At 44.3% G+C, this 27,991-nt stretch overlaps 2 protein-coding genes across 2 annotated transcripts in view; both read right to left on the bottom strand.

Moving 5' to 3' along the window:
• The window catches only part of slc5a2 (solute carrier family 5 member 2), a gene marked incomplete at both ends in the record, with an annotated part of 33,732 nt that extends 5,802 nt beyond the window's left edge, over positions 1–27,930 (bottom strand). The window contains 11 exon segments of the mRNA XM_080731526.1: positions 18–168; positions 514–621; positions 1,445–1,580; positions 2,660–2,889; positions 4,345–4,425; positions 5,255–5,360; positions 6,705–6,809; positions 25,050–25,109; positions 25,743–25,847; positions 26,800–26,871; positions 27,817–27,930. Coding sequence (XP_080587652.1) covers positions 18–168; positions 514–621; positions 1,445–1,580; positions 2,660–2,889; positions 4,345–4,425; positions 5,255–5,360; positions 6,705–6,809; positions 25,050–25,109; positions 25,743–25,847; positions 26,800–26,871; positions 27,817–27,930 — 1,268 coding nt within the window.
• Positions 7,902–19,728, bottom strand: LOC308289385 (DNA excision repair protein ERCC-6-like; the record flags this gene model as incomplete). Its single annotated transcript, XM_080731078.1, has 9 exons — positions 19,594–19,728; positions 18,717–19,092; positions 17,988–18,105; positions 17,256–17,573; positions 16,515–16,620; positions 15,654–15,854; positions 14,589–14,932; positions 9,545–9,734; positions 7,902–9,323 (listed from the first exon to the last, which is right to left on the bottom strand). The coding sequence occupies exons 1-9, from the start codon at positions 19,615–19,617 to the stop codon at positions 7,902–7,904; spliced, it is 3,099 nt and encodes a 1,032-aa protein (XP_080587204.1). The 5' UTR covers positions 19,618–19,728.
• Positions 27,931–27,991: the final 61 nt, after the last annotated feature.

Genomic DNA, 27,991 nt, shown 5'->3' with positions numbered 1-27,991 from the left:
GATGGGAGCAGGGATACCTTCCAACGACCATGAGCTCGCTCTCCCGGGCCTGTGGCCTGATGCGTGTCCAGATGTCCATGGTGAACAGGGTGCTGCTGCTGTTGAAGATGGAGGCCAGAGAGGACATGAGAGCAGCCAGCATCACAGCCAGCATCAGACCACGCAGACCTGACAAGACGACATCCAGTCAACACTCACTCATTTGGACTCTCTGGAAAAGTGTGGAATGGACAAAATAGGGACGCCAGGGTGAAAGTATTTGAAGGAGCTGAGAAATTACCCTCCAGTTATGATGTAAGAGCTGAATGACTGCCGTGTGAACGTGGTCATTTGTGTTGACGTTGACTCCTAAGGTTTAGGAGTGTGTGTGTGTGTGCGTGTGTGTGTGTGTGTGTGTGTGTGTGTGTGTGTGTATATGTGTGTGTGTGTGTGTGTGTGTGTGTGTGTGTGTGTGTGTGTGTGTGTGTGTGTGTGTGTGTGTGTGTGTGTGTGTGTGTGTGTGTGTGTGTTTACCACTAGGCATCACAGAGACCACCAGTTTAGGGTAGGCGATGTTGGAGCAGCCCACCTCAGTCCCACACACCATCTTACACACCTCTGGAACCACACAGCCAACCTCATCTATACATGGAGAACACAGACACAGAAACACACACGCACAGTCATCACATCCGAACTTAAAGTACACTTTATGGAGTCTTCTACAAAAGTTGTGTTGTTTATGTAGCCCCCACAGTTAGTACCAGCCACAAACCAGCGACAACAGCCCTGCTAATCGGGCTCAGCCCTATTAGCACGACTGGTTGTGCGTTGGACTGGCGAGTGGGAGTCCCGGGTTCAATCCCCGCTTCCGCGTATCACTACAATCTGGCGTTGTCGGCAGGATGAGGAGCGTGGTATCCTCGCGTGAGGGACAGGTCCACGTCGTGTGCGGCAGTCCGTGGCGTGAAGTGTGAAGCGCGAGGGCGCGCTCCAAAGATCAGGGGGGTGATTGTAGCCCCCACAGTTAGTACCAGCCATGAACCAGCGACAACAGCCCTGCTAATCGGGCTCAGCCCTATTAGCACGACTGGTTGTGCGTTGGACTGGCGAGTGGGAGTCCCGGGTTCAATCCCCGCTTCCGCGTATCACTACATTTAAAATAAAAGAATAGCAGACAGTACTATTTTCAAATAGCCCATGTATATACTCATACTGTAGGGTTAACAACTGATTGTGATGATAAAACACATTGTGATCCACAGGCTCACAGCAAAGGCTTTCCCCCACAAAAACAGAAAACACACTAGTATAGAGCTCTGAGGGACTCCGGAGCCCACTTTAAAAAGCACTGTTCTTCACACGCACGCACGCACGCACACCATAGCATAGACTGTAAAAAGAATGACGCGCGCGCACGCGCACACACACACACACACGCACACGCACACGCACACACAGAGACCTGGGTAGAGCACTCTGCTGATCATTCCAGGGAACACCATGAGGAACATGGGCAGCAGCTTGAGGTATCCACACATGATGCAGCCTGCCTTCACATGGCTGATGCTGCGCGCAGCCAGGCAGCGCTGCACGATAACCTGCAACGCAACACAGGGTGATTAGGACCCGTTTAGACCTGGACAACATCCCTGTCACTTTAGATTTTAACCATTATTTAATATTCAAAATAAAATAATATCTTTTCATGAAAATGTATGCAATTTGAATATATATATTTTTAAAGCGGACATTTGTAACTCATATCCTTCTTTCTCGGGGTCCCTGGAACAAAATATATTGAGATGGGGGTCCGAGGTTGCCTCAGGTTATACCTAGAGCTTATATAAGCCAGTGTTTCTTAAACATTTTCATGTCAAGGACCACCTAAATTGGACCCTCATCTGAAAGGAGGTAATTAGAGGAAAGAAAAGATGGGTGTTAAAATCTTTTAATTTACTGCTTTCTATAATTTTAGCCATTTTAGCTATTTTTATTTCTTGGGGTCCCTGGCACAAAATATATTGAGATGGGGGTCCGAGGTTGCCCGCCGGACAACCTCAGGTTATACCTAGAGCTTATATAACCCAGTGGTTCTTAAACATTTTCATGTCAAGGACCACCTAAATTGGACCCTCACCTGAAAGGATTTTGTGCCTGGGACCCCCAGAAGTGAAAATGAACGTTTTATTCAAATAGTTTTTAACATTTAAAATATTTTCCAAATATTTTGAGTTGTCAGATGATTGCAAACTGGTCATAATTAGTGATGCTAAGAGGCAAAAAGCTATCCTAGGCAGTGTGTACAGTATCTAGCACTGTGTATCAATAGCACCAGTCTTCCATGCACCATGTCAGTGTTTCTCTGTACCCTCATATGCCGTGTGGATGTAAAAGGAATATAAATCTTTCAGCTCCACTGCTAAAATTGAGAAGCTGCATTTTTAGGAAGGATGTGTAACAACAATTTACCCGAAAAAACATAATAATTAGTTTTTTGTATTTGTTGATGACATGTATTATTGTGCTATGCTGATGAATTGAATACATAGAACCACAATGGACTTTATCCATTTAGTCTTACTGTACCACACCACGTGCTGATTACAATTCTGACTGAATAAAGTATTCAACCAATCAATCAAAACCTGTGATGTGTCAGTCAACAGAGTTGACCAACCTGGTCGGTGCACCAGTACCAGCCTCCCACGATGGCGATGCCAAAGAGCACCCCGGGCCAGGGCAGGTCCCCAGAGACGGGGTCCCTCAGCAGGCTGAAGGCGTCCTCCCGGGGCGTGTAGCACTGTGGGGAGATGTTGTAGCGCTGGGGCTCCAGGGAGGCTGTGGCGCTGGGCAGGGCAGAGCTGTAGCGGGCCAGGAGGGCACCGTAGCCTCCCACTTCAGCAAACGCTGGTGGTGAGAGAAAGAAAGGAGCCCACGTTAGGCAAGGGTCTTCAACGTTTTCAGGCCAAGGACCCCTTAGTTGAGAGAGAGAGAGATGAAGCAGGGACCCCCCACACAGCCTTTTCATAGATTCCATATAGTTTCATCGTTTGACAGCACAATCGTCAGTGTATTTTGGATTCATGTCAATGTGTGTTTTCAGATATTTAACCACTTGAACCGTCAATACTTAATGAACTTGACCTTTCACTCTGTACTTAGTCTGCTCTTTTCCCCCCTCTACACCAAAGGGTTTAAAGTGGTGGTTATTGCTCTTGGAATAGACCAACAAACAATGCACGCAACCTTGAATGACCTTGAATAAACTTGGATCCCTAGATCAGGGGTTCCAAAACCTTTTTTTACTCAGGGCACCCCATGAATATTTTTTTAATCCAAGGCACCCTTACATTATAATTTTCACTCCCAGCACCTTATATTTATAGCATATCGTCGTTGTCGGGTGGAAATTATTCGTTTTCTATTTATCATATAAAATATGTAGCCTACTAAACAAGTGAAAACAGCAGATCTTCAAGCACACAACGCCTGTGTGCTTGTAGATCGTCTGTTTTCACTAGTTTTGTGCGACAGTCTTGTATGAGGAAGCAGGGCTTTGCTTTACCAAAAGACGTACACATTTGAAACTTGGAGATACAAGGTTTCTGCCCGACAGTGACGATATTTTAGTGATTATGTTGCGAGGAAAACGTTGAGATAATACCCATTTTGGTTAGAACTGACTGAAAACAACTTTGTTACTTTAAAATGATACTAAATATTTTTTCAAGTGTCCAAATAAATTCCAATATTATCAAAAAGATCTCGCGGCACCCCTGGACTGCCGTCGCGGCACCCCAGGGTGCCCCGTCACCCACTTTGAAAACCCCTGCCCTAGATAAATGTTCATATGCACGTGCAGAAGTAGAAGACTTTTCTTCTGCATGTTCACTGTCCAGAGTGCAGCGCAGCCCCTTCCTCCCCTGTTCTTCTCTAACACACTGACTCACCCTGCAGTTATGAGCGTTTCACTGACTCAGCGCTATTAGGTCACTGAGTAAAAACACTGTTGTTGTCAGAGATTTACTGTTTCCCCCTCCTCCGCGCTCACTTTGTTGTTCCCTAATTGCCTTGCCTCGGTCCCTCATATGGTACTACTTCTCTGTGACTGTCTACTCGCTCTGCATTTCAGAGGCAGGGCTGTGGACAGTTCAGAATCAGAAGCCGATCCTCCAAATGACATTATCGGTGCTCATTTCAAACACGATTTCAAAGTTTTAGACTTTAGAGTTTTAATTTTATTGAAGCAAGAACAACGGTTCCGCAGTTGTCCCCAGTTTAAAGTTTGGGGGGGTCACGGTCCGAAAAGATTGAGAACCACTGCAGTAATGGAGGCTTGGCATGGCAGTACACTGGACTTACAAAAGCCAGTGAGGACGAAGGCCCCGGCGATGATGACGAAGGTCTGAACTGTGTCTGTGTACATCAGAGCAGCCAGGCCACCTGTTAAGACACAAGCATCAATATCAGTCAATACCCAACAATCTCACAGAGGCTGATTAACTCTTATTCAATGTACTGTAGTGTAAAACTACTGCGGCGTGTCAGTGATTTAACACTTGTCACTCAGCTCAACAGATCCAGGTACTTGACACCTGAACATACATGTAAAGAAATACACCTGGATTAAAGCAAAATAATCTATATCTATCTAAATAAATCTCACGACTGAAAATGTTTGCATGACCAAGTCCTAATGTGCAATTTGTGTAACAGTATGAAAGGACCCCCCCCCCCCCCAACACACACACACACACACACACACACACACACACACACACACACACACACACACACACACACACACACACACACACACACACACACACACACACACACACACACAAGCGTAATTAACAATTAACACAAATGTTTTAGTCATATTGTTCCAGTTGTTCTACATACAGCCAACCAGGTGAAAAAAAGCACAGATTGCTAGTTTGACCTCTAAAAACATAAAATAACCAAAAATATTTTCGCTGCGCAACATGATTCCATAGAGCAGTGGTTCTCAATCCTGTGGGTCGGGAGCCACAGGTTGCTGTGTTTTTTCCGTAAATTAACGCCCTACTTGATCATACTACAGCGTCACACAAAAGCATCAAAAGTAGCAGATCCACAAGCTCGAGCTAGTTAATAAGCTATTTTGTCTGTTTTGTTTTTAAAAGTACGAGTTTTGAACATGAGGTTTTTCCACCCGACAGAGACGATCTTTGAAGTGATACGGATACTGGACTGACACTGACACACACACACGCGCACGCACACGTACCTGTAACAGTGTACAAGGCTGTGATGGAGAGGAGAGCAATGACTGCCACGTAGATGTTCCACCCCAAAGCCTGCTGGATGAACACAGCTCCCGAGAACATGTCCACCTGCACAGGTGGAGAGACACACAGGGGACGTTTTGATTTTTATTTCATTGATGCAAGAAAGAACAGCTTTCAGTGTGCCAACTTTCTTCTCTCAAAACTCACCTCTACAATAGAGGGCTTTCCCCAGCTTTTATTGATTTTATTCCTCCCTTTCTTAGTGTTTTCCTAATTCATTGCTTTTCTTTACTCCCCCCTCCCCATACTTACATGGATACTTAGAAAAGAAATGTATAAATTTGAGATATCATAATGTATTGTTTTAAATTGGTCAATGGTCAAGGTCACAGCACATGGTTAAAGGTTAGCTGTGTGCTTATACATAACCGAACGTGCGGTTGTAGCAACGACAGTGGGGTGTCTACATGTTTCAAATTAGTTAAAATAACTGATCTACAAGTAAACAACGCAACACATTTGTGACGCGTTGAGCTATATAGTCTGGAACTACAGCTCCTGAATGGCGAGTAATGGAAGCTGGCATCTCCGTTCATGAAAATATATTTAAAATTTTAATTTCTGGTAAGCAGCAAGCAAATTATGCTTAGATGATTTTTTATTTATATTAGGATAAATGTGCGCAATGTTAAAAATAAAGCGGAAGTGGGGAGGAGGTTTCACTTCCGCTTTAACCGGGCACTCATCATAAGAACTTCTGTCCTCCAGACTGTATGACGGAAGCATTTGCAAATCGCGGAGTCAACAGTCTGGCCACACGAGACTACTATCTGTTAGGACTGTATCAGTGCATCCTCTCTGGTCGTTTTTAAATCCAGACTAAAGACACATTCTCTCTGGCCTTTTAAACAATGTCCCATTGACTCCATGAGTAATACTTCCTCTCTTTTCTTGTGCCTTCGAACCTCCTTCATTGTGTTCTTTGGTTTTAACTTTGTATTTTATCAAGTGGTTTTGTACATTTTGTGTACAATTGTTCTTTCTAGTATATTGTGCAGCACTTGGTGCCTTGGTTATTTTTAAACATGCTTTATAAATAAGCCATGTCAAATCAACCGGCTTCATCGGTAATGTTGTGCTTCTATTTTGCTGAGATATCTTGAATACTTTAATTTATATGAATGTATTAGTTAATTTAAATTTCCCATTGAATTTAATGGGAAGATGCAAAAAGATGACCCTAAGTTTGGCACACAAACTCAAGCCATATATCAAATTGACCGGCTTCACCGGGAATGGTGTGCTTCCATTTTGTTAAATCTTCGCTGCGTGGACTCATGTGGTTAATGCATACTAGCCTATAGTAGCAAGAGCTACAGTACAATATCAGCATTAAGGTCATAGGATAGTGTTGGTGCCCAGGTACTGTATTTCCCGTCTCAAACTCACAGAGATCTTGGTGAAGATGTAGAGAAACAGAGAGATGACCGAGAGATAGAGGCTGATTCTGCTCCCTCCAAACCTCTTCTTCAGATACTGGGGCATGGTGATCACCTTGAAAACACAAACAGGAAACTTTTCCCTTTTTATTTCATCAACATGTACATCTGGTTGATCTTCCTTGCCTTTTTTCCTCAGTCTCTCCATCTTTTGCAGTCGCAGCCCCCCCCCCCCCCCCAGAAAAAAGTCAATACATCTGGCTAGACAAGGCTGCGTGTACAGTCACTTTACAGCAGTGGTTATCACTTTTATTTATAAAGCAAGGACCCCCAAATTGATATGGATTTAGACAATGGAACCCCATCAGAAAAGATTTTGCCAGGGACCCCCAGAAGAGAGGCGAAGGGGGCATTAAAGACCCCTGGGGGTGTCAACCACAAACCTAGGTTTGTGCTTGACACCACTAACTTGCTGGCGGCCCATTTGAGTTGAAACAAGGCCACATAGTTATACTATGTTGTGAGAAGATTGAATACCGGTATTTAATTGTTGCCTTTTATTGAGTTTAGTAGTTTTATAACCCTTTCCTCCTTGTTACATAGTGCAATTACTGTTATGTTGGATGCATGCAACAATGTATATTTGTATCTTAGTCTAGGAGCCTTAATTTGCACAGAATGTTTACAATATGACTGCCTGTAAAATAGCAACCAGTACATGTTTTGTACATGACAATGGAAGAGGCTGGCAATGCAGTTGCAGTCTAGATCAAGAAAAAGGAAAGTCACAACAGGAATGCTTTAAATATCCAGTGTTTGACCTGCTCTACCACTACACAGAAACTAAAGGGTTACTTTTTAAGTGGTTATAAGCAGCCAAGTTGGAAGTTAATAGCAGTCGCAAGACTCGCAACACTCAATAATACATGTGTCATTGTTTAGCTGGGGAGCATAGTTTCAAAAGGTTCGATTTTGAATTAAATAACTTTTGAGTCTGAGAATGAGAATAAGACTCTTGCAGAGTCGTTGAATCAAAGTTCTTTAAAATTTAAGGAACATTTAGGCCTACATGTGCAAAATCAAACCACTTTGTTCTCTCCATAAAGCAAAAAGGAAATAACAGGCTAGGGCATAATGCAAAAGTAGAATTTATTTTTTTTAAACACAATAAAAATGTAATTTCATTTCATTAACATGTTGTAATTCATTAGTGCATGCTGTCATTTCCAACCGATTGCGTCTCGCTGGCTTTGAACCAATCACTGGAGCCTTCCTCTGTTTTCTCCAACTCCTCGGAGCCTTCCTCCATTTCCTCACCCTCCTCTTCAGAGCCTTCCTCCTCTTCCTCCATCTCGTCAGAGCTTGTCTCATCCTCTTCCTCACCCTCTTCTTCCTTAACCTCCTCAGAGCCTGCCTCCTCGTCAGGGCCTTCCTCATTCTCAAGCTCCTCCTTGGAGCCTTCGTTCAGTTCACCGTCCTGTTCCTCAAGATCTTCTGCTCCACTCCCTTCCTCGTGTTCTCCTGAGCTGTCATCTTCCAGGTCTTCGATAAAGGACTTGATAAGAGAGTGATTGGAGGCCACAGAGATGTTGCCTGCACTGCTCTTCCTGGAGTGGAGTGGGGTGGTGTTGAGAGGGGTGTAACTGAGAGGGGTGGAACTGGAAGTTCCCAGTTGTGGAGCAAACCGCCTCTCCAACGGGCTAATAATTGGCAGCTGCATGTGGTCATCGGCAGGGGAACTGACACTGGCGAGTGACTTGTCCACATCAAAACTGCCCTCCAACTGGAGACGGGAAAGCAACTTTGTCTGCTTGGCTTCAACTTTCTGGTCGTCCACGTCGTCGCATGTGAACACGTCATCATCGTCGCTGGACTCCAGTTCCCAAACAAAGCCACCTTGTTGGGGGGAATTCTGGCTCGCGTTTATTTTACTCTCTTCGTTTATATACGAAGCAGAAGAAGCAGGCAGCCGCAGGACAGACCTTTTTCTTAAAGACATGCTAGGGTCTCTCGGCAGAGCAAGGCTGGAGTCCTTTATTGACAAGTCCATGACCTCCTCACAAATGGATTCTGAGGCATTGGCAGCCTTGTCCCCACAAAGAACCCCATGCACGGATAGCTCTCTGGGCAAGTCATGTTTTACTTCAGGGTGGTTCTCTGCAACACCAACGTCCAACGTGAGGTCGATCATTGGCGTGCTTACATTCTGCCCGGCGTTGTGTTCCTCCTCAACAGGATCATACTGGAATGCCACATCTCTGGGTGACTGTTGCTCTTCCATTGTTCCAGCCGGGCTCTCAACACTTTCGACCATCTGTACGCTCCCACTTTGTGCACCATCTTCCTCAGATCCAGGCAGGTCGAGATCCACCACCACAGGAGAGTTTTTGTTGTCATCCGGCTGCGGATACTCATGGGAGGTGATGGGATCCCTTGGCCTCTCTTGTCTTCTTGTAGACCTTGCTGCTCCATCCTGCCTCAGCCAGGCTGGCTCTGTGCTTGAGCCCGTGCTCTCCGCCAGCTGAGCCTGCAGCTCGGACTCCACCCTCATCCGCTCCTGAGCGTTCTGGACTCTGGTCTCGACGTAGCGCTGAGACTCCTCGTCCTCCTCGTCGTCACTGACCACCACCTCAAAGAAAGAATCAAGATGAAGGTTCATTGTCACTACCCAATACAGGTTCAAGCAGCAAAATGCAAGTGGTCCACCAAACATCATGGAGTGTTGTGGTTAGCTAAATACTGTGCAACAACATACAAGGAATGACCACATATAGTTAGTAGCTACCCTTTACACTATACTGGTGTCGACGGTGCAATATCGGTTTGAGCAACTTTTAGAGGAATAACTACCTGTGAGAACATTAGGTCGTGATCAGAGATCCCGAACATCTCCATGGAGTGCAGGTGCGCTATGTGTTCATCCAGCTCAGGGTCCGTCCTGCGGTGCTGGGAGTGGAGAGCCTGCAGTTGAAGCTGAGTATTGGAGGAGCGCGTCTCCTGCAGGCTGAAGAGCTCTTTCAGATCCTGCTTGCTGAAATATCTGTAAAGATAAATATATTGAATGTATCATCTTACTGTGCAATTAAAACTAAACTGGTCATACGTCGGGTCTTGCTCAATATCGTTGCAGTTGGTTAGAAACGTGTCCAAAACAGTTACTTCCCAGGAAATGGGATTTTGTCACAGGCTTTTGTACATCTACCCATCTAGATTAGGCATACAAAAGAAAAAGAAGTTGCACATGGAGACGCAAGGTTTATGTCCCGATCGCATCAATGTAAATCGTTAATTGTCGGAGACAAATGATTTAGATAGATAGATAGATAGATAGATAGATACCTTTATTATCCCAAGGGGGAAATTTAGTTGTCCAGTAGTAGCACAGCAGTATACAGTTATTTACAAAGTTACAGAGACGTAAGAAAGATAGATAAGAGGGAAAAAAACAAAAAAAAAACAAAGACAAGAGCAGTACAGTACCAATAAGGAGAAGGTGCATCAATAGAGGGGGGCGAATAATATATAAGTATATATACATAAAGTGTCTTGCAAAAGAGACCATAGCAGTCAATGCTAGTTGGTGCAAACAAGTATCTCACTATCATTGTTAAACAAAGCAAAAATACTCAGAAACTACCAACACTAACAACCTAATAGTGCAGTGTCAAAAATCAGTGCGAAAAAACGAAGAAACTAGGAAGCGTGTCACCGCAAGGCGCACCTGAGCACTCTTCCTGGAAGGTCCTTAGAGTTCAAAGTCAATACAGCAATTGTTCCTTAGAGTCAATACAGCAATGGTTCCGAAGTCTAAGTTAGGAAGGGAGACCTTTTCAAGCATCCGTTATGTGTCTCGTTGTACAGCTTAAGGGCAGCCGGTACAAAAGATTTTCCTAATCTCTCACATCTCCGTACTGGGTAGGTAAAGCGGTCGTTTCCTCTCTTACTACAGTAACTGGTGATCTCTAGATGGAGGGGGTGGGAGGAGTTCTCCAAGATGGAATCTAGCTTCTTCCCAGTGCGCACCCTGGTTACTTCCTCCACCCCCTGCAGAGAGGACCCAACGACAGAGCCAGCTTTCTTCACCAGTCTGTTTAGGTTAAACGTGTCACCTGCTCTGTTGTTGCCACCCCAGCATGTTATGCCAAAAAAGAGGACACTTGCCATGACAGACTGATAGAACATCTGTAGCATCCTATTGCACACCCCAAACGATCTCAGTCTTCTCAGGAGGAACAGCCTGCTTTTCCCCTTGCTGTGAATCGCCTGCGCGTTGTCCGACCAGTCCAGTGAACTATTCAGGTGTACTCCGAGGAATTTGTAGTTATCCACGAGCTCAACCACCTCACCGTTAATGGTGCTTGGCACCGGGGGGACTCTCTTGGAGGTGCGGAAGTCCACCACCATCTCCTTAGTCTTGCTTGCGTTGAGCTTGAGATGGTTGTCCTCGCTCCACTGCACAAAGTCCCTAACCACACCATCGTGCTCGGCCGTGTTGTCACCCGAGATCTTGCTGATCACTACGGTATCATCTGAGAACTTCTGCAGATGACAGGTCTTGGAGTTGAAGCGGAAGTCCGATGTATCAGGTCCCGCTGCTTTCCTGGTGTTGACTTTTCCGAGTTGGCGCCTCACTTGCTCGGTGGTGAGAAACAGGGTGGGTGGGGGAGGGGGAGATGGTGCAGGGGAAGAAAGAGGGCGGCAACCGAGGACACCGTTTGACCCAGCCGCTGCTTGTTGAACATTAACAGGAGCACCGTCAAACCGATTGAAAAAACGGTTCATCTCGTTTGCCAGCTCCTCCGTGCCTGACACAGTAGAGTTGGCAGAGCCGTACCCCGTGATCTTCCTAAAACCACCCCACACTTGTCTCGTATTGTTCTCCCTCAGAGAGTTCTCCAGCTTAGCTTTGTAGCTCCCTTTTGCCTGAGCCTTGACTGTTTTAAGCTCCTCCACCACCACCCTCACGCCCTCCGAGTCACCTGCATGGAACAGATCCCTTTTTCTCTTAAGGAGGTGAATGATTTCTTTTGTCATCCACGGCTTGTTGTTAGAGAAGCAGCGAACCTTCTTAGTAGGAACACACACCTTCTCGCAGAAGCAGATATAGTCAGTGATAACCTGACAAAGGCTATCTACATCATCCCCATGTTCACTGAAAAATGATTCCCAGTCTGTCATTTCAAAATCAAATCTGAGTCTCTCCTCCGCCTCCCCCGTCCAACATTGAACCTCCCTGATCCAACATTGAACCTCCCTGATGAATGGAAGCACTCTCTTCACGACAGGAAGATACGAGGGCTCCAGTTTCACCATGGAGTGATCAGAGCCACACACAGGGGGGAGCGAGACGCAACTGTATGCGTTCCTAACATTAGCATACAGGAGGTCAAGAGTGTTCTCACCTCTTGTTTTGCAAGTGACATACTGGGAGAAATCAGACAGGCCCTTAGCAACATTCACCTGGTTTAAGTCCCCGTTCAGCAGAATAAGGGAGCTAGGGTAGTGTGTCTGAAAACTGGCCACAGTAGAAAAAATAGTGTCCCGAGCTACCGCTGCATTGCCACTAGGTGGACAGTACACGGTCAACAGGACGACGCACGAGAATTCCCGTGGTAGATAAATTGGTCTAAAAACGACCCCCAGTAGTTCGATGTCTGGGTTACAAATTACCTTTTTCACTGTGGCGTGTTCTTCCCTGCACCAGGTCTTGCTAAAGTAAACAAGTATCCCACCCGCTCTTTTCATTTTGCCATTGTTTTTCACTATCTCTCGATCTGCTCTTATCATACAAAAACCATCTACAGAGATAGAGTTATCTGGACATGAACTGTTCAGCCATGATTCTGTAAGACAGATAATGTTGGCATTTTTGTATTCACTCTGAGATAACATGAGAGTTACCAGTTCGTCCGCCTTATCAATATCCTGAATTGATCTAACATTCCCCAAAAGAACAGAAGGGAGACAGTGCTGTGTAGAAGAGGGGGGGAGGGGAGGGGAGCTAGAGGGGGGGGAGAGGGGGGAGGGGAGCTAGAGGGGTTTTTGATTCTCCACAGGGCACGCTTTTTCCCTTTGTGAATTCCACTGCTCTTCCTCCTTCCATTTCTCTTCCTCCTACCTCCAGTCTTCCTCCTACTTCCAGTCCTCAGGTAGGGAATAATGTCTTTACTGGGTAAAGAGTATTGATCCTTGAGTGAGAGAAGTTTCTCACGACTGTACTGTAGACGAGCGTCTCCGTGCGCCGGTTGTTGTTGAACGTATCCATGCGCCATCTGCGCCCCGTGCGTCACGACGGTCCTATCCGTCCACAACTAGGGATGCCCCGATCAGGGTTTTTTTGCTCCCGATCCGATACTGATCAAATATTATTGCTTCCGATTCGATCCCGATCTTTCCCGATCCGATCTTTTGGCAAGGCATTAAGAAGAAAAAAAAATTCTATTCATTCTATCACTTGGTTCTCAACCTTTTCAGGCCGTGACCCCCAAAATAATCATATTTTAACTGGGGACCCCCGACCCTGAAGAGTTGAGGAAGTATATTTTGTATAACACGGTTCTATTGTGAAAATAGCAGATCTACATGCTCACAACGCCTCGCAACGCGAGGAGTTGTGAGCATGTAGATCGGCTATTTTCACAATTTCTGGCTTTAATATTTGACAATTTGGCCAGTGTTTAATTTGTCATTTTAGAGGTATTAAAAAGTCCTTAATTTTTCACTTTCGAAATGTGCAGATACCCTCTATACACTATACACTTAAACTTTATGTTGATTTGTTTACTGTTGAGAGAGAAAACAATGTTGCACATTAAGTTAATCATCTGGGGACCCCCCCAAAATAATTTGAGGACCCCCCTGGGGGTCCCGACCCACAGGTTGAGAACCACTGAGCTAGTTGACAGTGCAGAGAGACATAATTGCCTTCCTTTGATCCATTAGCAAGGGGCCAATTACTACTTATTGGCATCAGCTGCCAGCTGGACACAGAGTCTGACACAATCACCTTCCCTCTGCAGTGCTCTGTCTGTCTCATTTCTCCAAAAGCCCTTGAATATGATTGAAAATGATTAAGGATTACTGTGATTATGGTAAGCTTACATTTCATATCGCATTCACCTTACCTGTAACTTTCAGTACTCCCAGAAAATATTTTTTTGATTTTTTTTTTTTTTTTTTTCGATTTTTTTCCCCCGATCTCCGATCTTATAAAAACGGCCATATCGGCGGCCGATCCGATCACGTGATCGGGATCGGGCAACACTATCCACAACGCCTCGCTCCGCGGCTCCTTGTCTCCCGCGATAATGTTCATGTCCATGGTTCACTCCGTGAACCGAAAGCGTGCACCGTGTACCTTGTAACAGTCCAGTTCCACGTCTTTAAAAAGGACTTACATCCGCAAGTCCGCGCGTAAAAGTAGTCCCAGCGGTGATCGTGTCCTTAAACTCCCGGGCTGTTCCAGCCCAACCGGCCGTCGCGGATCGAATCCAACGACCTCCACCGGTCGATTCACGGCACCGAGAGCCGTGTACGGCCCGACTCACTCCTTTATAGGGTAAAAAAAACACGGCACCGTTCGGGTACACCGCGCGCTAAACAGGCTGGGCCTAGAGGTTCATTGTTCACGGTCGCTGACCAGCCGGTCAGAACAATGAAAAAATAAAAACACGGATAAAAACACGTAAACACTAAAAAGAAATAAAAACAAAGACCACCAGACAGATGCCAGGTCTGGCCCGTGTGAAGAAGGGTCACACAGAAGGAAAGAAACACGTAAAAAGAAGAAAAAAAAAGAAGGAAGAAACTGCAGGAGCTCCACTGGACACACGTCTGCCCTCAAGGAGCGACGCGACTGAAAGAGTTGGCACCAAATAAAAGTTATTTATCATACCGGAAAGGGTTCTTCTTGTCTCCGGTGGTCTGTCTAATCAGGGAATCCTTGAAGACCTGACGTCGGTAGATCTTCTCCTCCACTGTGCCGCAGGTGATGAGGCGGTAGACGACCACATTCTTGGTCTGCCCTATGCGGTACGCACGGTCCACGGCCTGAGCGTCGGTGGCAGGGTTCCAGCTGGGGTCATAGATCACCACACGGTTGGCAGCGGTGAGGGTGATGCCGACACCGCCCACCTGGGTGGTCAGCAGGAAGACCGTGTAGCGTCCGTCTTTCTGGAACTTCTGGATGAGGCCCTCCCTCTCAGCCATCTTGTTGATGGTGCCATCCAACCTCATGACCTGACAAGGGGGAAGCAGTTGAGTGATTAGTGTTTTGCAAAGTGGGGGATGGAGACCCCAACAAAATGGGTAACAGTTTAATTTTGCTTTTATAATTTAGAGAAGTGGTTCTCAAAGTGCATTCCAGGGACTCAGGGGAATAATCTGCAACTTTGACAGCATACAAATGGAACCAAATGGACCTACAATTAACAGGTCCACATGGTCCTATATACTGCGGGCAGACCTTGAAGTTTAGCACCATTGATTTACCACGTAACAGAAGCTGTCATTTCCTTTAAGGAAAATGTAAAAATGTAATTTCTGACAAGCAGCAATATGCTTAGATGATTTTTATTTATACATTAGGATAAATGTTTGCGACTATACAAACGAAACGGGAGTGGGGAGAAGGCTTCACATCCGCTTTATCGCTTCTCATACCGGATATGCATGATTAGAACTCCCGTCTCCCAGACTGTATGACGGGAGCATTCGCAAATTGTGCGAGTCAGTCTGGCCACGCAAGACCATGTTGTGTTCTGCCCTACAATATGGCACAATGCCACAGCGTTGATTTATGTGACATCTGATCAAATACTAATTATTAAAAAAAAATGAAATATTACCACAATACAACATCCGTCACAATGTCGATGGAGGTATTTGGTCAAATACTGCATTTGTGACATTTGATTTTGTCCATACCGCCCAGCAAATAAGACAGTCAACAAGTGCCCACCTTGAATCCCCGGTTGGAAAGCACTCGCTGTAGAATGTCCAGAACCTTCCGGTATCGCGCGAAGACGAGGATGCGATGTCCTTCATCCCTGAGCCTCTGGAGGAGCTGCAGGAGGAAGGTCATCTTCCCAGCCTCAGAGATAAGCGTTTCATCCGAGATGCCATCAATGCCACTTGCAGCCTTGTCATTGTCGCCATCTCCCTGTCAGTGTTGGATAGACCGCATTAGACACGTCACCACATTTTAGTTGACCATTAAACGCAACAAATAATTGTGATCTTATTTAATTGTTTTTAACATCGATCATATACATTACATTTCTGTTTGCCAAAAAGGCATTGTAAACAACTTGCACAAGGCCAGTATTACAATAAAACTTCGAAAAGCCCATTACTGAAATATATAAAGAAATGACTAAAGCTAAAATAAATAAGGTTATACTATGGAGAATGTAAACGTGTGCCCACAATAGGGACGCCAAGTTGAAAGTTAAGAGCCTGGACAAGGCCAGGGCACATGGAGTGGAAAGGAACTGGTTGGAATAACGCGATCCTTCCACGCGCTACGTCCAACCGGGGAATCTCTCCCGGCAGGTGAAAAGAAGTGGCTTGACCTCATGCTTTGGCCTCAAGCATATAGAAGGAAGCACGAGGTCAGATCGTTGCTCTCCCCAGGTTGGCAGAGGGCGTGTAATGCCCAGGATTACATTAGATAATTGGCACTGGGTAAAGAAAAAAAGAAAAAGAGCCTGGACAACGACGTGGAAAAGAATTGGAAATATGATATTTCTGTTCAATTCATCCAGCTTTTTTCAGATTATGCAACTATAATTGTGATCAGGCTGTTGTGTAATGATTGTACCTCAGCCAGGCATTCCTCCAGACCCAGCTCAGCCACAGCTTTACCAGAGAGCAGCCTGGGGTGGTCGCACAGCTTCTTCAGGACCGTAAGCTCAGCCAGAGGTGACCTGACGGTAGGGAGGTACAAGTAGAGATGAACAACTTATACTGTATATACAGTACTTAGTTGACTAGTGTTCCTCAGGGCTCTATACCAGGACAACTTTTCAGTGCTCTATACAAACATTTGTATAGTCCCTTTCATGACATGAAAGGCAGCTCTAAGTGCTTTACAGAGCAAGAATAAAGCATACTGTATGCGCTTTACAGAAAAAGCTAAAATAAAAGCAAAAGCATGAAACATTAAAATGGCAACCAAGGCAGTTTATCAGGCAAAACAGCAAAGACAAAAACAAAAAAAAGTGAAGAAAATAAATTTGAACTGTGCTTTACAGCCATCTACAGACTGAGGCTGCCTGTCTTGTGTCTTGGTGTAATGGGAATTTATTCCAAGCCGTCAGCCCGTAGCAGCGGAATGCTGCTTCAGTGTTTTATATACGCCATTTTAGGCACTTCTAGCAGGTCAGGTCACCAAAATAATATTGAATAGTAATTGAGACATTTGTGTACACAGTAGTATGATCAAGTAGGGCATCAAGTTGCTTAAAATTAAATCTTTAACCCATTAAAACCAGGAAAGCATCTGTCATTTTAGATTTTTTGGCCATTCAAAAGTAAGAAGATATACAAGCTCACAGCCTACCTGGTGGTGGTGAGCAGCTGTTTGATGTGGTCCAGGGACAAGAACTGGCGGTAGATGTCTTCCTGTGCCTTGCTCAGGAACGTCCAAACGACCAGGTCGTTCTTTCTGGTCAGCTTTGGCATGACGGCCGCACCCGACTCAGTCGTGTTGTTGGTGGTGACGTGGCCGTCGGAGTCTACGCCTTGGGACTGTGTCTGTGTCTTCTGGACCTCTGCTTTGGTCCTCCTCAGAAAGTACGGCCTGATGGTCTTCATTAGGTTCTCTGACATCTTTGCACCCAGGGCCTTCTCTCCGGGAGTGGCATCCTTCTCCCTGGCCCTGGTGATGGGGGTGACGGGGTGACAGATAATCCAATGAAGCCATTTTAAATATGTCAAAATCTGTTAATTTACACTTCACGAACAGTGCTGTGCAAAAATATTTATTTGCCAACCGATTCATTGAAATATGTCGTTGCCGTCGCCTGTCGGGCAGAAACCTTATCTCCGTAATTCAATTTGTGTTTTTTCATAAATGAATGCCCTACTTGATCATACAGTACTACGTCACACAAAAGTATCAAGTCAAAAGTAGCAGATTTGCAAGCTCAAACCATGGCAGGAAGCATCCGTATCCTGAAACGTAATAGTTTTGGACATACAAGGTTTCCACCCAACAGAGACAATATATCATTTACATTTGATCCATTATTCGATTCATGGAAAAGGTGAGAAGGCAGGAAAATGACCCTACCTGGTGATGGGGTTCTCATACTCCGTCTTGAATGTTTTGGCCGTGCCGAGGAGAGAGCCTTGGCAGGCAAAGTCAAACAGAGCCCACATCTCTCGCAGATTGTTCTGCACGGGGGTTCCTGTCAGGGTTAACAGACATTTTAGATGACGTTTAAATGTTATACAAGTATTTGCAATCAAATATTTAAGTCTATAACATTTAACATGGAAAAAAAGCGTTTGCCTCTTAAGCTTTGCAAAGAGAAATTGCATAAAGCAGATATTCCACAGAAGTTACTGACCAGGTTCAGTACCAATAATTAAAGGCGTATGGTTTAGCAGATCTACAAGCTGCACGCTTGTAGATCTGCTAATGGCCATTTTTTAAACATTACATTTCTTTTTTTGCAAAAGTAGACAAGCTATAAGCTCACGTATCCATGATGTGAAGCGTTGTGAGCTTGTATATCGGCCATTTTTCAACAGATGAATTTACCATCTGTCGGTTGGAAACCTCATGTCCTAACCTAAACAGTTACTTTTCAGGATTCAAAAATATCAAAAGCAGCAGATCTACAAGCTCAATATGTGTTGCGGAGCTTGTGGATCTGCTACTTTTGAGTGACGCTGTAATATGAACAATTTACACAAAAAAAAAAGTTAAAATATGGATAAGGTTTCTGCCCGACAGCGACAATATACAGATGAAGGAAACAATTATCAGGCGATTAATAATTGCAACAGGCCTTACCAGTTATCAAGATGCGGTTCTTGGCAGGCACCGCGTAGGCACTTTTGGCAGTTTTGGTCGACGAGGACTTGATCTTATGAGCCTCGTCCAGGATCATGTAGTCCCAGACGAACTCCCGGCCGTTGAAGGATGCCAGCTGCTCCCAGTTGTTGATCACCATGTTGTACGTGGTGATGATGGCACCTCCACGTTTCTGGACCTTCTCCAAACTCCGGCTACGCTCCGCCTTGCTAGCGCCGTGGAACTCCTTCACCTTCATTCCCGGGGTCCACTTGGCGAACTCCTTGGTCCAGTTTGTGATGAGGGACGTAGGCATGACAAGGAGCGTGTGTGTGGCGTGCCCGGCGTCGTACATGCCCGAGAGAAACGAGATGATCTGGATGGATGCAGGGGTCAAACGATTCATTCATTATGGCATTTTATTTTAACAACTGAATAATCAGTTTAATGATGCATCACTTCAAACATTTCGGATAGGCCTAGGCCTGTGTGCCATTTTAACAGAGATGGCAAGTTGAAAAGCCTAGCACCAACTTGGGTGAAAAAAAACATATTAACAAAAAAAGGTGTCATTTTAGATTTTAGTGTTGGGCTACCCTACCCCCACCCCCCCAAAAAAGAAAGGACTAAAAAATGTACCTGTATATAATGACCCACACACATGCACAAATGAACACATATTATGCAAAATTTCAGTCACAGACCTGGATATTCAAAAATAGCAGATATGCAAGCTTGCAGACAAATTTATTGTAGAATATCAATTTCAGGTCAATGTTTGAGAACTACTGGTTTAGAAGGCATTTGTAGAACCAGACCCTTGTCTTAATGGGTTAAAAGCATTGCATGAATAATTGATAAATAGTTGAAGGCCTACCTGAATGGTTTTGCCCAGACCCATATCATCTGCCAGAATGCCACCTTTGCGTCCATCTCTGTACAGCCTGTAGAGGAAGGCTATGCCGTCTCGCTGATAGTAATACAGTTTGTCATAGAGGTCTCTGAAGAGTGGAAGACCATTAATGCTAACATACTCGTCTTCTTCACTTTCTTCTCCTTGCTCTGCCAGAATGGTCTCCAGTTGCTCTATTCTAGCCTTGAGCTTCTGACTGGGAACGATTTTAAAGGCCTTTTTAAAGTCCTCCAAGCCTTTGGACATGTCCCCCCCTTTGACCGCAGCTTTGGCATCTTTGAAATGGCTGGAAAAGATTAGATACAGTATGCATTATGTATAGTATTCATCAGACAATTATATAAATGAAAGCACACACAAACACAGACTATTGACCATTTTTGACAATATAATCAGTATTTTATGTGTAATTTTCAGACGAAATAGTGAATAGACCACCGCTCATCTCCCATTGGACTTTAGGAGAGGTGCTGGAGCCAAAATGGAGCAAGATGAAAATTTTAAGGGAGCCTCCGCACACTCAAAACTGTGCAAAATCAAGTTATTTATTTTCAGTTAGGGTGCAAGCCTGCATAGACCTTCAGGCAAGCGTCATTTTCAACCTGGCATCCCCAATATGAGCATGTCAGAGGTGAGCATTTATAATTTTCCTGACGTTTTCAAATATAGATCATACAAGCTTGCAACATGTTGTGAAAGAAAGGGTGGGTGTGATATTTCTAAGTCAGAAACAGAAATTGATTTTTCATAGTTACCGATGATAGGTCTCAATTTGATCATCATTGCAATCCAGAGACAAGGACCTTACAAAAAAAAAAAAAAAAAGATGTCAGTTATAAAGTTGAACACAGAGCCATCTCTGTTCAACAAATGGTATACCAGACTGTAAATAATCAACTCAACTTCAGCCACATCAAGCAGGTGAAATAATTCCCATTCCAGCTTCCATGAATTGCAGTTTCATAAGATGGACACAGTGATGCTACTAGCCCTGCATCCCTGACGCATATTTTTTTTAAAGGACGCATTAAACTAAGCATCACTGCATCCCCAGGAATCAGGATGCATACAACTCTATCCTTTCTGCTATCTGCGAGTTCTGATTTCTGGCATTATTGATTAGACTAGAAGCTTCGGGCGGCCCAGCGTCTAGTCGGCGACCTGGCCAACTCGGAACAATGTAAATAGGGAATGAATGCCCCGCCCTTTAATGCAAACCCCATTATACCCGTTTTCATAGGACCCGTTTTGACCATCTGTCTGCCTGTGTCCATATATGGAGATATCTGTATCTGTCTGTCTGTCTGTCGGCGTCCATTTTATGTCCATATATGGAGATCACTGCAGTTATAGTTCTGGGTCCATTTTATGCCCATATATGGAGATATCTGTCTATCTGCATCCATTTTATGCCCATATATGGAGTATCTGTCTGTGCCTCCAACTGTGTTGCAGACAGTGCCGGTTCCCCCTTTAATGCAAACCTCATTATACCTGTTGTCATAGTACCCGTTTTGAACATCTGTTTGCCTGTGTCCATTTATGCCCATATATGGAGATATCTGTATCTGTCTGTCTGCGTCCATTTTATGCCCATATATGGAGATCTTTGACCATCTGTTTGCCTCTGTCCATTTATGTCCATATATGGAGATATCTGTATCTGTCTGTCTGCAATCCATTTTATGCCCATATATGGGGGCATTCATTTTATGCCCATATATGGAGAACGCGCGTGCCTGTGGGACGAACGGTTCTCGATATACGCGGATTACATACATACACACTCAGAGATTTTTTGTTGACTCATGTGGCGTACGTGATGTCAGAGCCTTTTATGAAGTGATGTCACAATGAGTCAGAGCTTTCGCCGATTTCCTCCGAACAGCCTGATGTCAACAATCAACCCCGCATAACCCCCCGGCTCCACCGAGCGCGTCGAGCGTCGCGTCAACGTCAACGCAGGGAACGCTCCCGTTTTAATCAATGAAGGGTGCTCCACTGCCGACGTCAACGTCCGCGTCGGACGCTCAAATTCGCCCCGGTTCATTTTTTGACGTCGTCCGACGCCGGCACGACGCCGTCATTTTGGTGGAGCCCTAGCCTAAGGAGATTCCGAACGTTTCGCGCCGGTTCGGGAAAACCGCGCGTCGGGTCGGGTCGAGACCCGGCACTGCACTCCGTGCCGCGGCGGTTCTCGAGATACGCGGATTACAGACACACACACAGACAGACAGACAGACACACACGCAGAGACTTCTCGCATTTATAGATAGATGATCATCTTGTAAATCCATGCTTCTGTCCTTTATTAACTACATGCAAGTAGCTATTTGCCACCATGTGTTTAAATCAAAGTCCTCTGTGATGTTTTCACCGTTGATACATAATGCTTGCGTTGTCGCAGGACACATAAAATAATTTGAATGACCACCCGTGGGTCCCGGGACCCATTACATTGAAAACCTAGAAAACCAACATTACTGTGGCGTTTCATTTCTTTTTCATTTTTTTCTTCTTTCAAATCTTTATTGGCTATTGGTTCAAACATTTTCTATCAATAAAGGTAAATGGACCAAGTAATACAAACAAAAATCTCTCTTCTACAGCTGCCCAGACAAACACTTTATGATCTTGAGATAGAGCATATAGTGTAGCCTACACATTGAAAAAACGTATTATCCTGAACCAACTCTGAAAAGGCCACAAACAAATAGGTTGTAGGCTACCACACACACACACACACACACACACACACACACACACTATAGGCAGTGCTTACTTGTCCAGTTTGGTGGCAATGGCATTGATGTCTGAATCCATCTTGTCTTAAAGTCTTCTTCCTGTACCCAGAGAAGGCAATAATGCTACTGTTAGCGACTATATTATTTTATAATTACACTGACCACTCACATTCATAGGATGGATGTAAAAATGTAATCCAGGTTGAATTAATCAATTAGCTTCCCCCAACTGTGCACACACTCACACACACACACACACACACACACACAATGCCTACAAGTTACAACTGGCAAACCAGCAGAGCAAAATTAGAGAAAAACGCGACAGTTTCCATCAAAGAGGCTTGCACAGAAGATAGACTGTATAAAATTATAATGAAACCAAGTGAGCTGCCTACAACAACAAACAAAACATCATCAGACACATCATGCTTACCTTGCTTGGAGCAACGAGTGCAGCGAACTGATCGAGTGAAGCAGACGAACAGCAGCCAAAGAAACCCAACAGCAGAAAGTGGTTATGGCGGACACACACCTGGCCTGCTAAATAGATTCAACTAATCAACTATATCACCACCAGCCGTGTGTGTTTGGTACATGCATCGCAATTACCGTGCCCAGGGGTGTCGCACCAAATGCTGGGCCCTGGGTACAAGGAGGATTCACTGCGGGCCCCCCATGAATGTTCTTCATAGGAGGAGGGGGTTTTACCAATTTAGACTGGGAAGTGGGAACGCATTAATTTTGCTTTGGGTTATTGAAAAATAGCAGATATACAAGCGTGCCGGCGCCGCGCTGTGAGCTTGTAGATCTTCTATTTTAGAAAATTTGTGAACATTTCTTTGAAGTCTTTGAATATTTCAAATCCTTCTAAGGTTTTTTGAAAAACCTGTGTTTCTATGTCTGTGGTTGCCAAACATTTTCATGTGAAGGAACCCCAAAATGATATGTGTAGGCCTTATTTGGCCCCATCTCAAAATATTTAATTCCAGGGACCCCCCAAGAAGCAAAATTTGAGTGTTCGCTTTGAGTATACTTTAGCTATTCTTCAATAGCTAAAGTATAAAATCCACCTTGGGCCCTATAGTAACTCAGTCCCTGGAAGTAAAGTACAAATAGCTCAAAATTGAACTAGTGATGCAGAACCAATGGGAATATTCTGCAGTCCGTTGATTGGACAGTGGAACAGTGAAAAAACCATGCATTGTATTTCTTATGATTATCTTTTGAAACTAATTCATTAACTTGGGAAGTGACAGTGAACTTGAACTTGAGCTGATCATTATAATTATACACTAGAATATACAGTTGAGTAATAATAACAATAATAATATTAATAATAGGCTAATAATAATAATGTGTTTTATTTGTAACACACTATATATTTGACACAAACCTCAATCAACAATTTTGGTTGTTGTTTTGCTCCTTGATTTCGATGATTTGATTAGGTCACTGCAGGGCCTGGTCAAGGGCAGACCAATGTCTAAATCAAGCACTAGCTAGGTGTTGTTGATTCATTGACAGAGGCCAACAGTGTTTTGACTGTGTTCATGCTGTGTGGGCTGGTGGTCTGTCTGTACAGTATGCTGTGCTGTGTTCAAGTTTGACTGTATTTTTGCCTTAATATGTTTTGTAACCCACAGAGCCTGGTCCTTCAACGCGACAGATTGCCTCTTCTAGTCTCAGCAGAGCAGCGGAGTGTGGCTGTCTTTCCCTAATGGGACTGATCGTGGCATGGGTAGCTACTGGGACGTAAAGTCGGGACTTGATCACCCCAGCGAGGGGTTTGACCTTGGGCTACATCACTGAGGATAAGTCCCAGGTGCATCCATGCAATGTTTTTTCGTTATAGTTATTCTATTTATAGTGACTCATAGGAATAGACTATGTGACAACCAGGAATAGTCTGGTGACCACCGGAGAGACGGGTGACAGCGGGAATGCAGACGGCACTCAGGAGCAGTATGGTTTGGCGCCCCAAGCCTGTGTCTTCCATGAGGGCCAGTCAGGAACCCAATGCTCCTGAATTAAATGTTTGGTACTGGAAGCCTGGTACAACGCACAGGTCCTGGACCTGGTGAGAGCAGGAGTGGACCTGGTGAGACGTAGGAGGGGCCCAGCCAGGAGTCAACCCACAGTGCCTGGTCCTTCCACGCGCCAGATTGCCTCTCCCAGTCTCGGCAGAGTAGTTCCGGAGCAGCGGAGTGTGGCCCTGTCTTTCCCTAAGGGGGCTGATCGTGGGACGTAAAGTCGGGACTTGATCACCCCGGCTGGGTCACCTGAGCGAGGGGTATGATGTTGCGAGACCCGAAACGGTTTCGAAACCCCTATGAACTTGGGCTACATCACTAAGGATACGTCCCATGCAATGTTTTTTCGTTATGCTGAAGTTAAGGAAAATTTGAAACAGAGAATAGTGTTTGTTTCGACCTCAACAGATACGGTAAGTTTGGAGATCAGTTTTATTGAGCACACACGTCTACTCTAAACATGATTCAAATTTAAATTCATAATTCCAACGAGTATTACGAATGTATAGGACTTGAGGAGGTTGTGTGTGTTAGAGAGAGAGTGCATTTCTGAAAAATGTTAATCACGGGTGAACATTTTAGCCCTGACTCCCAGCCTGACGGCCTGGTAGAGATAAGTAGACACATGGAGATAACTACTTACCCCAGCTGTGAGGTAGACAGGTACAAATAACCAACCCAGGAGCAGTACAATGAACAAAGCCTGACACATGAGAAAAAAACAGCAAGGTACAAATCATCATCAGAGATCCACCAAAATAGCACATTATGTTGGATGACAATAGCCAATACAATACCAATATCATGCCTACAGTAATAGTCTACTATTTCCACTCCTTTGTGATAACTAAGCATCCCAAAAGATCAATATGTACACATATTGATCTTTTGGGATAGATTTTTTCTTTTTTTGGGATAGATTTTTTCGAAATGATTCTTCCAAATGAGGAATGCCTAACTTTTTGAAACTTGTCACTGATAGCTTTATTTAACAGTTCAGCATAATTATAAACGTACTGTATAATGATTAATTATAATAATTAAAATGATTTGTGTATTAATGATCTGCACCTGTAAGTAAAAGTAGTGGTTTTCAAACATTTTCATGCCAAGGACCCCAAAATTGATGTTTGGACCCCTATCTGAAAAGAGACTTTGTGCCATCATTTGATATCAGTGAAAACACAGACTAAAAACGTGTAAGGCTGAAGCCTTAGCTTATTGTGTCCACCATTTTATTATTTGAATCACAATCAAAGGTAAGGAAAATACTACGAAACAAACAAACAAATGAAAAACTAAACTAGACTAAACAGTCATGTAGGGTTGTACTTACATTCCACTCGAACCCTCCCACTGCGATGCCACTGGCTGCCCCTGTGCCAGCCAGGCCCACAAAGTGGCCACTGCCAATATTACTGGCAAACAGAGACGCACCAACCTGACAAAAACAGATGGCTAGTTAGGAAACAGTGAACCCACTGGATGCATAATCTTGTCAGGTAGGAACAAAGTGGGAAAAAATGAAGCTATCCATTCTTTAAAGCTCATGACATGAGATTTGAGGTCTGGGGTATATTCAAACCTTTCCATGCCAATTAAGGACCCCCTAGAGGCCCTAATATCCATAGCCTCTGGCTTTGGCCCCCTTTGTTATTATGGCTGTGGGTGTTGAGGTGTTTAGTTAGATATGCGGGTATTGAGGGCAAAGTTGCATTGACTTGACTATTTTGAAAGCCAATCCCATTTTAATTGTTTAACCCTATTCTACCCTGAGCCATCCTAGGCTAGCAGAATATGTGGGAAAAGGGTGGGTCATGGGCCCCAGACCGAGAAGTAGTCGAATCAGTTAGTTTTGGGAGGTTTAAAGCTTAGTCTTAAAGTGACATAGAGATGTTGGAGTACCAGTCAAAGTGGCATTGAATTAGCATGATTTCAGACTCTGCGCTGTCCACTCAGAGAGTGGGCGGGTCTATGGGCTGGAGCCAGGCAAGCATTGAATGAGGGCTCCCACAGCTGGGTAGTGTTACAGTATACTCATTAGCCTTATTCACGGCCCGCCCACCTACTTCCGTTTCTCAGTTTTCCCCGGGTGCTGACTTCAATTTAGAAGGGGAAACTATACTGGACTTAAAGCCAACAAATCATTATTTCTAACAGTAAAGTAAATTATAGTGCTTTGTGCCGTTTTGTATCTTGTGTTCTTGATCATGCTAGCCGTATTTTATACTTTACTATTCGGAAATTGCATTAAATTTGCGATTTCTGTGCTAACTCCATAGGCTATGGTAGGATTTACCCCTTCAAAATGTGACTTCAGCACCCGTGGGATGCTTAGTGGGCGGGCCGTGAATTAGGCTAATTCAGGCAAACAGAACAGAATCTGCACTTACAGGCCACCAGGTCATGGTCCGACCAGCCAGGAAGTACCCTCCAACTGTTCCACGATTGGTCCGGAACATGGACTGAAACACCGGCCGACAGACAACACATACAGAAAAGACAATTTTGAGCATAAACAGTTAAACCCTACATACTGTACTTCATTGACTGGGAGGTCCCCCAGGGATCTATACCTGGTCCCCTCCTTTTTTTTTCCCTTTACACCAAATCTCTTCACCAGAAATAGCATATCTACCGGTGCGACGCTTTGCAAGCTTGCAATACAGTATGCATGTTTTGCCAAATGTTCACGTATTATAACATTCTCAGAATAGAGTTATGGTTTATGTGGTTAATACTATGCTATTCAACTAAATTCAGCTAAATCTATACATATCGTCTCCATTGGGTGGAAACATCATGTCCAAAACTGTCATTTTCAGGATTAAAAAAAAGGAAAAATAGCAGAGCGGCGAGCTCAAAACGCTGTGCGAAGAGACAAGTTTCGAGCTTGTCGATCTGCTATTTTTCATACTTTTGTGACACTGGTATGATCAAGTGGGGCAGTGCTATTCGTGGCATGTCTGAGGACCGTCATGGACATGGTCGAACGAATAAAAACATTTTTTTTAATATTTTGTTTGTTCCAAAAGAAGAAACGTAATCATTTCATCATTAATCATTCCATGACAATCTTTTTGTTCAATGAGGTTTGGCCTTTTAGATGGAAATGTCGCAGTTTTCTGTGTGTTTCCTTAAAATTTAGACTACTCGTGAAGTGTGTTACAAAGTCATTTGTCTGAACGTCCAAAAATAGGACCGTCATTTTTAGCTTGTGGCCCTTGGACTTTTGGTATTTTGCCGAGTGGCCCCTGAGCCATCTTAAGTTGATTAGCCCTGAAGTAGGGCAATAATTTACAAAAAAAAAACACACAAAAAGTTTAAATATGGAGATAAGAGGTTTCTGCCCGGCACCGACAATATTCTATTGAATGCCATGTTTTATTTCAGCAAACACACACACTCACCCAAATGCCAACCGCGATGACCATGAGGAAGTACCCTACAATGACAGAGATATCTGCAGGGTTGTTGATGGTCACTTTGTCTGCCGTGGAGGTCACTGCAGTGGGATTCTCCATTGTTCTTATACGTCTACTCCAGGATATGTGTTGAATTTAGTAAACAACTACTACTACTACT

Source organism: Nannobrachium achirus, assembly GCF_963921795.1.
Source record: "Nannobrachium achirus genome assembly, chromosome: 8".
Lineage (NCBI taxonomy): Eukaryota > Metazoa > Chordata > Actinopteri > Myctophiformes > Myctophidae > Nannobrachium > Nannobrachium achirus.
This window is presented reverse-complemented; position numbering and strand designations above follow the sequence as displayed.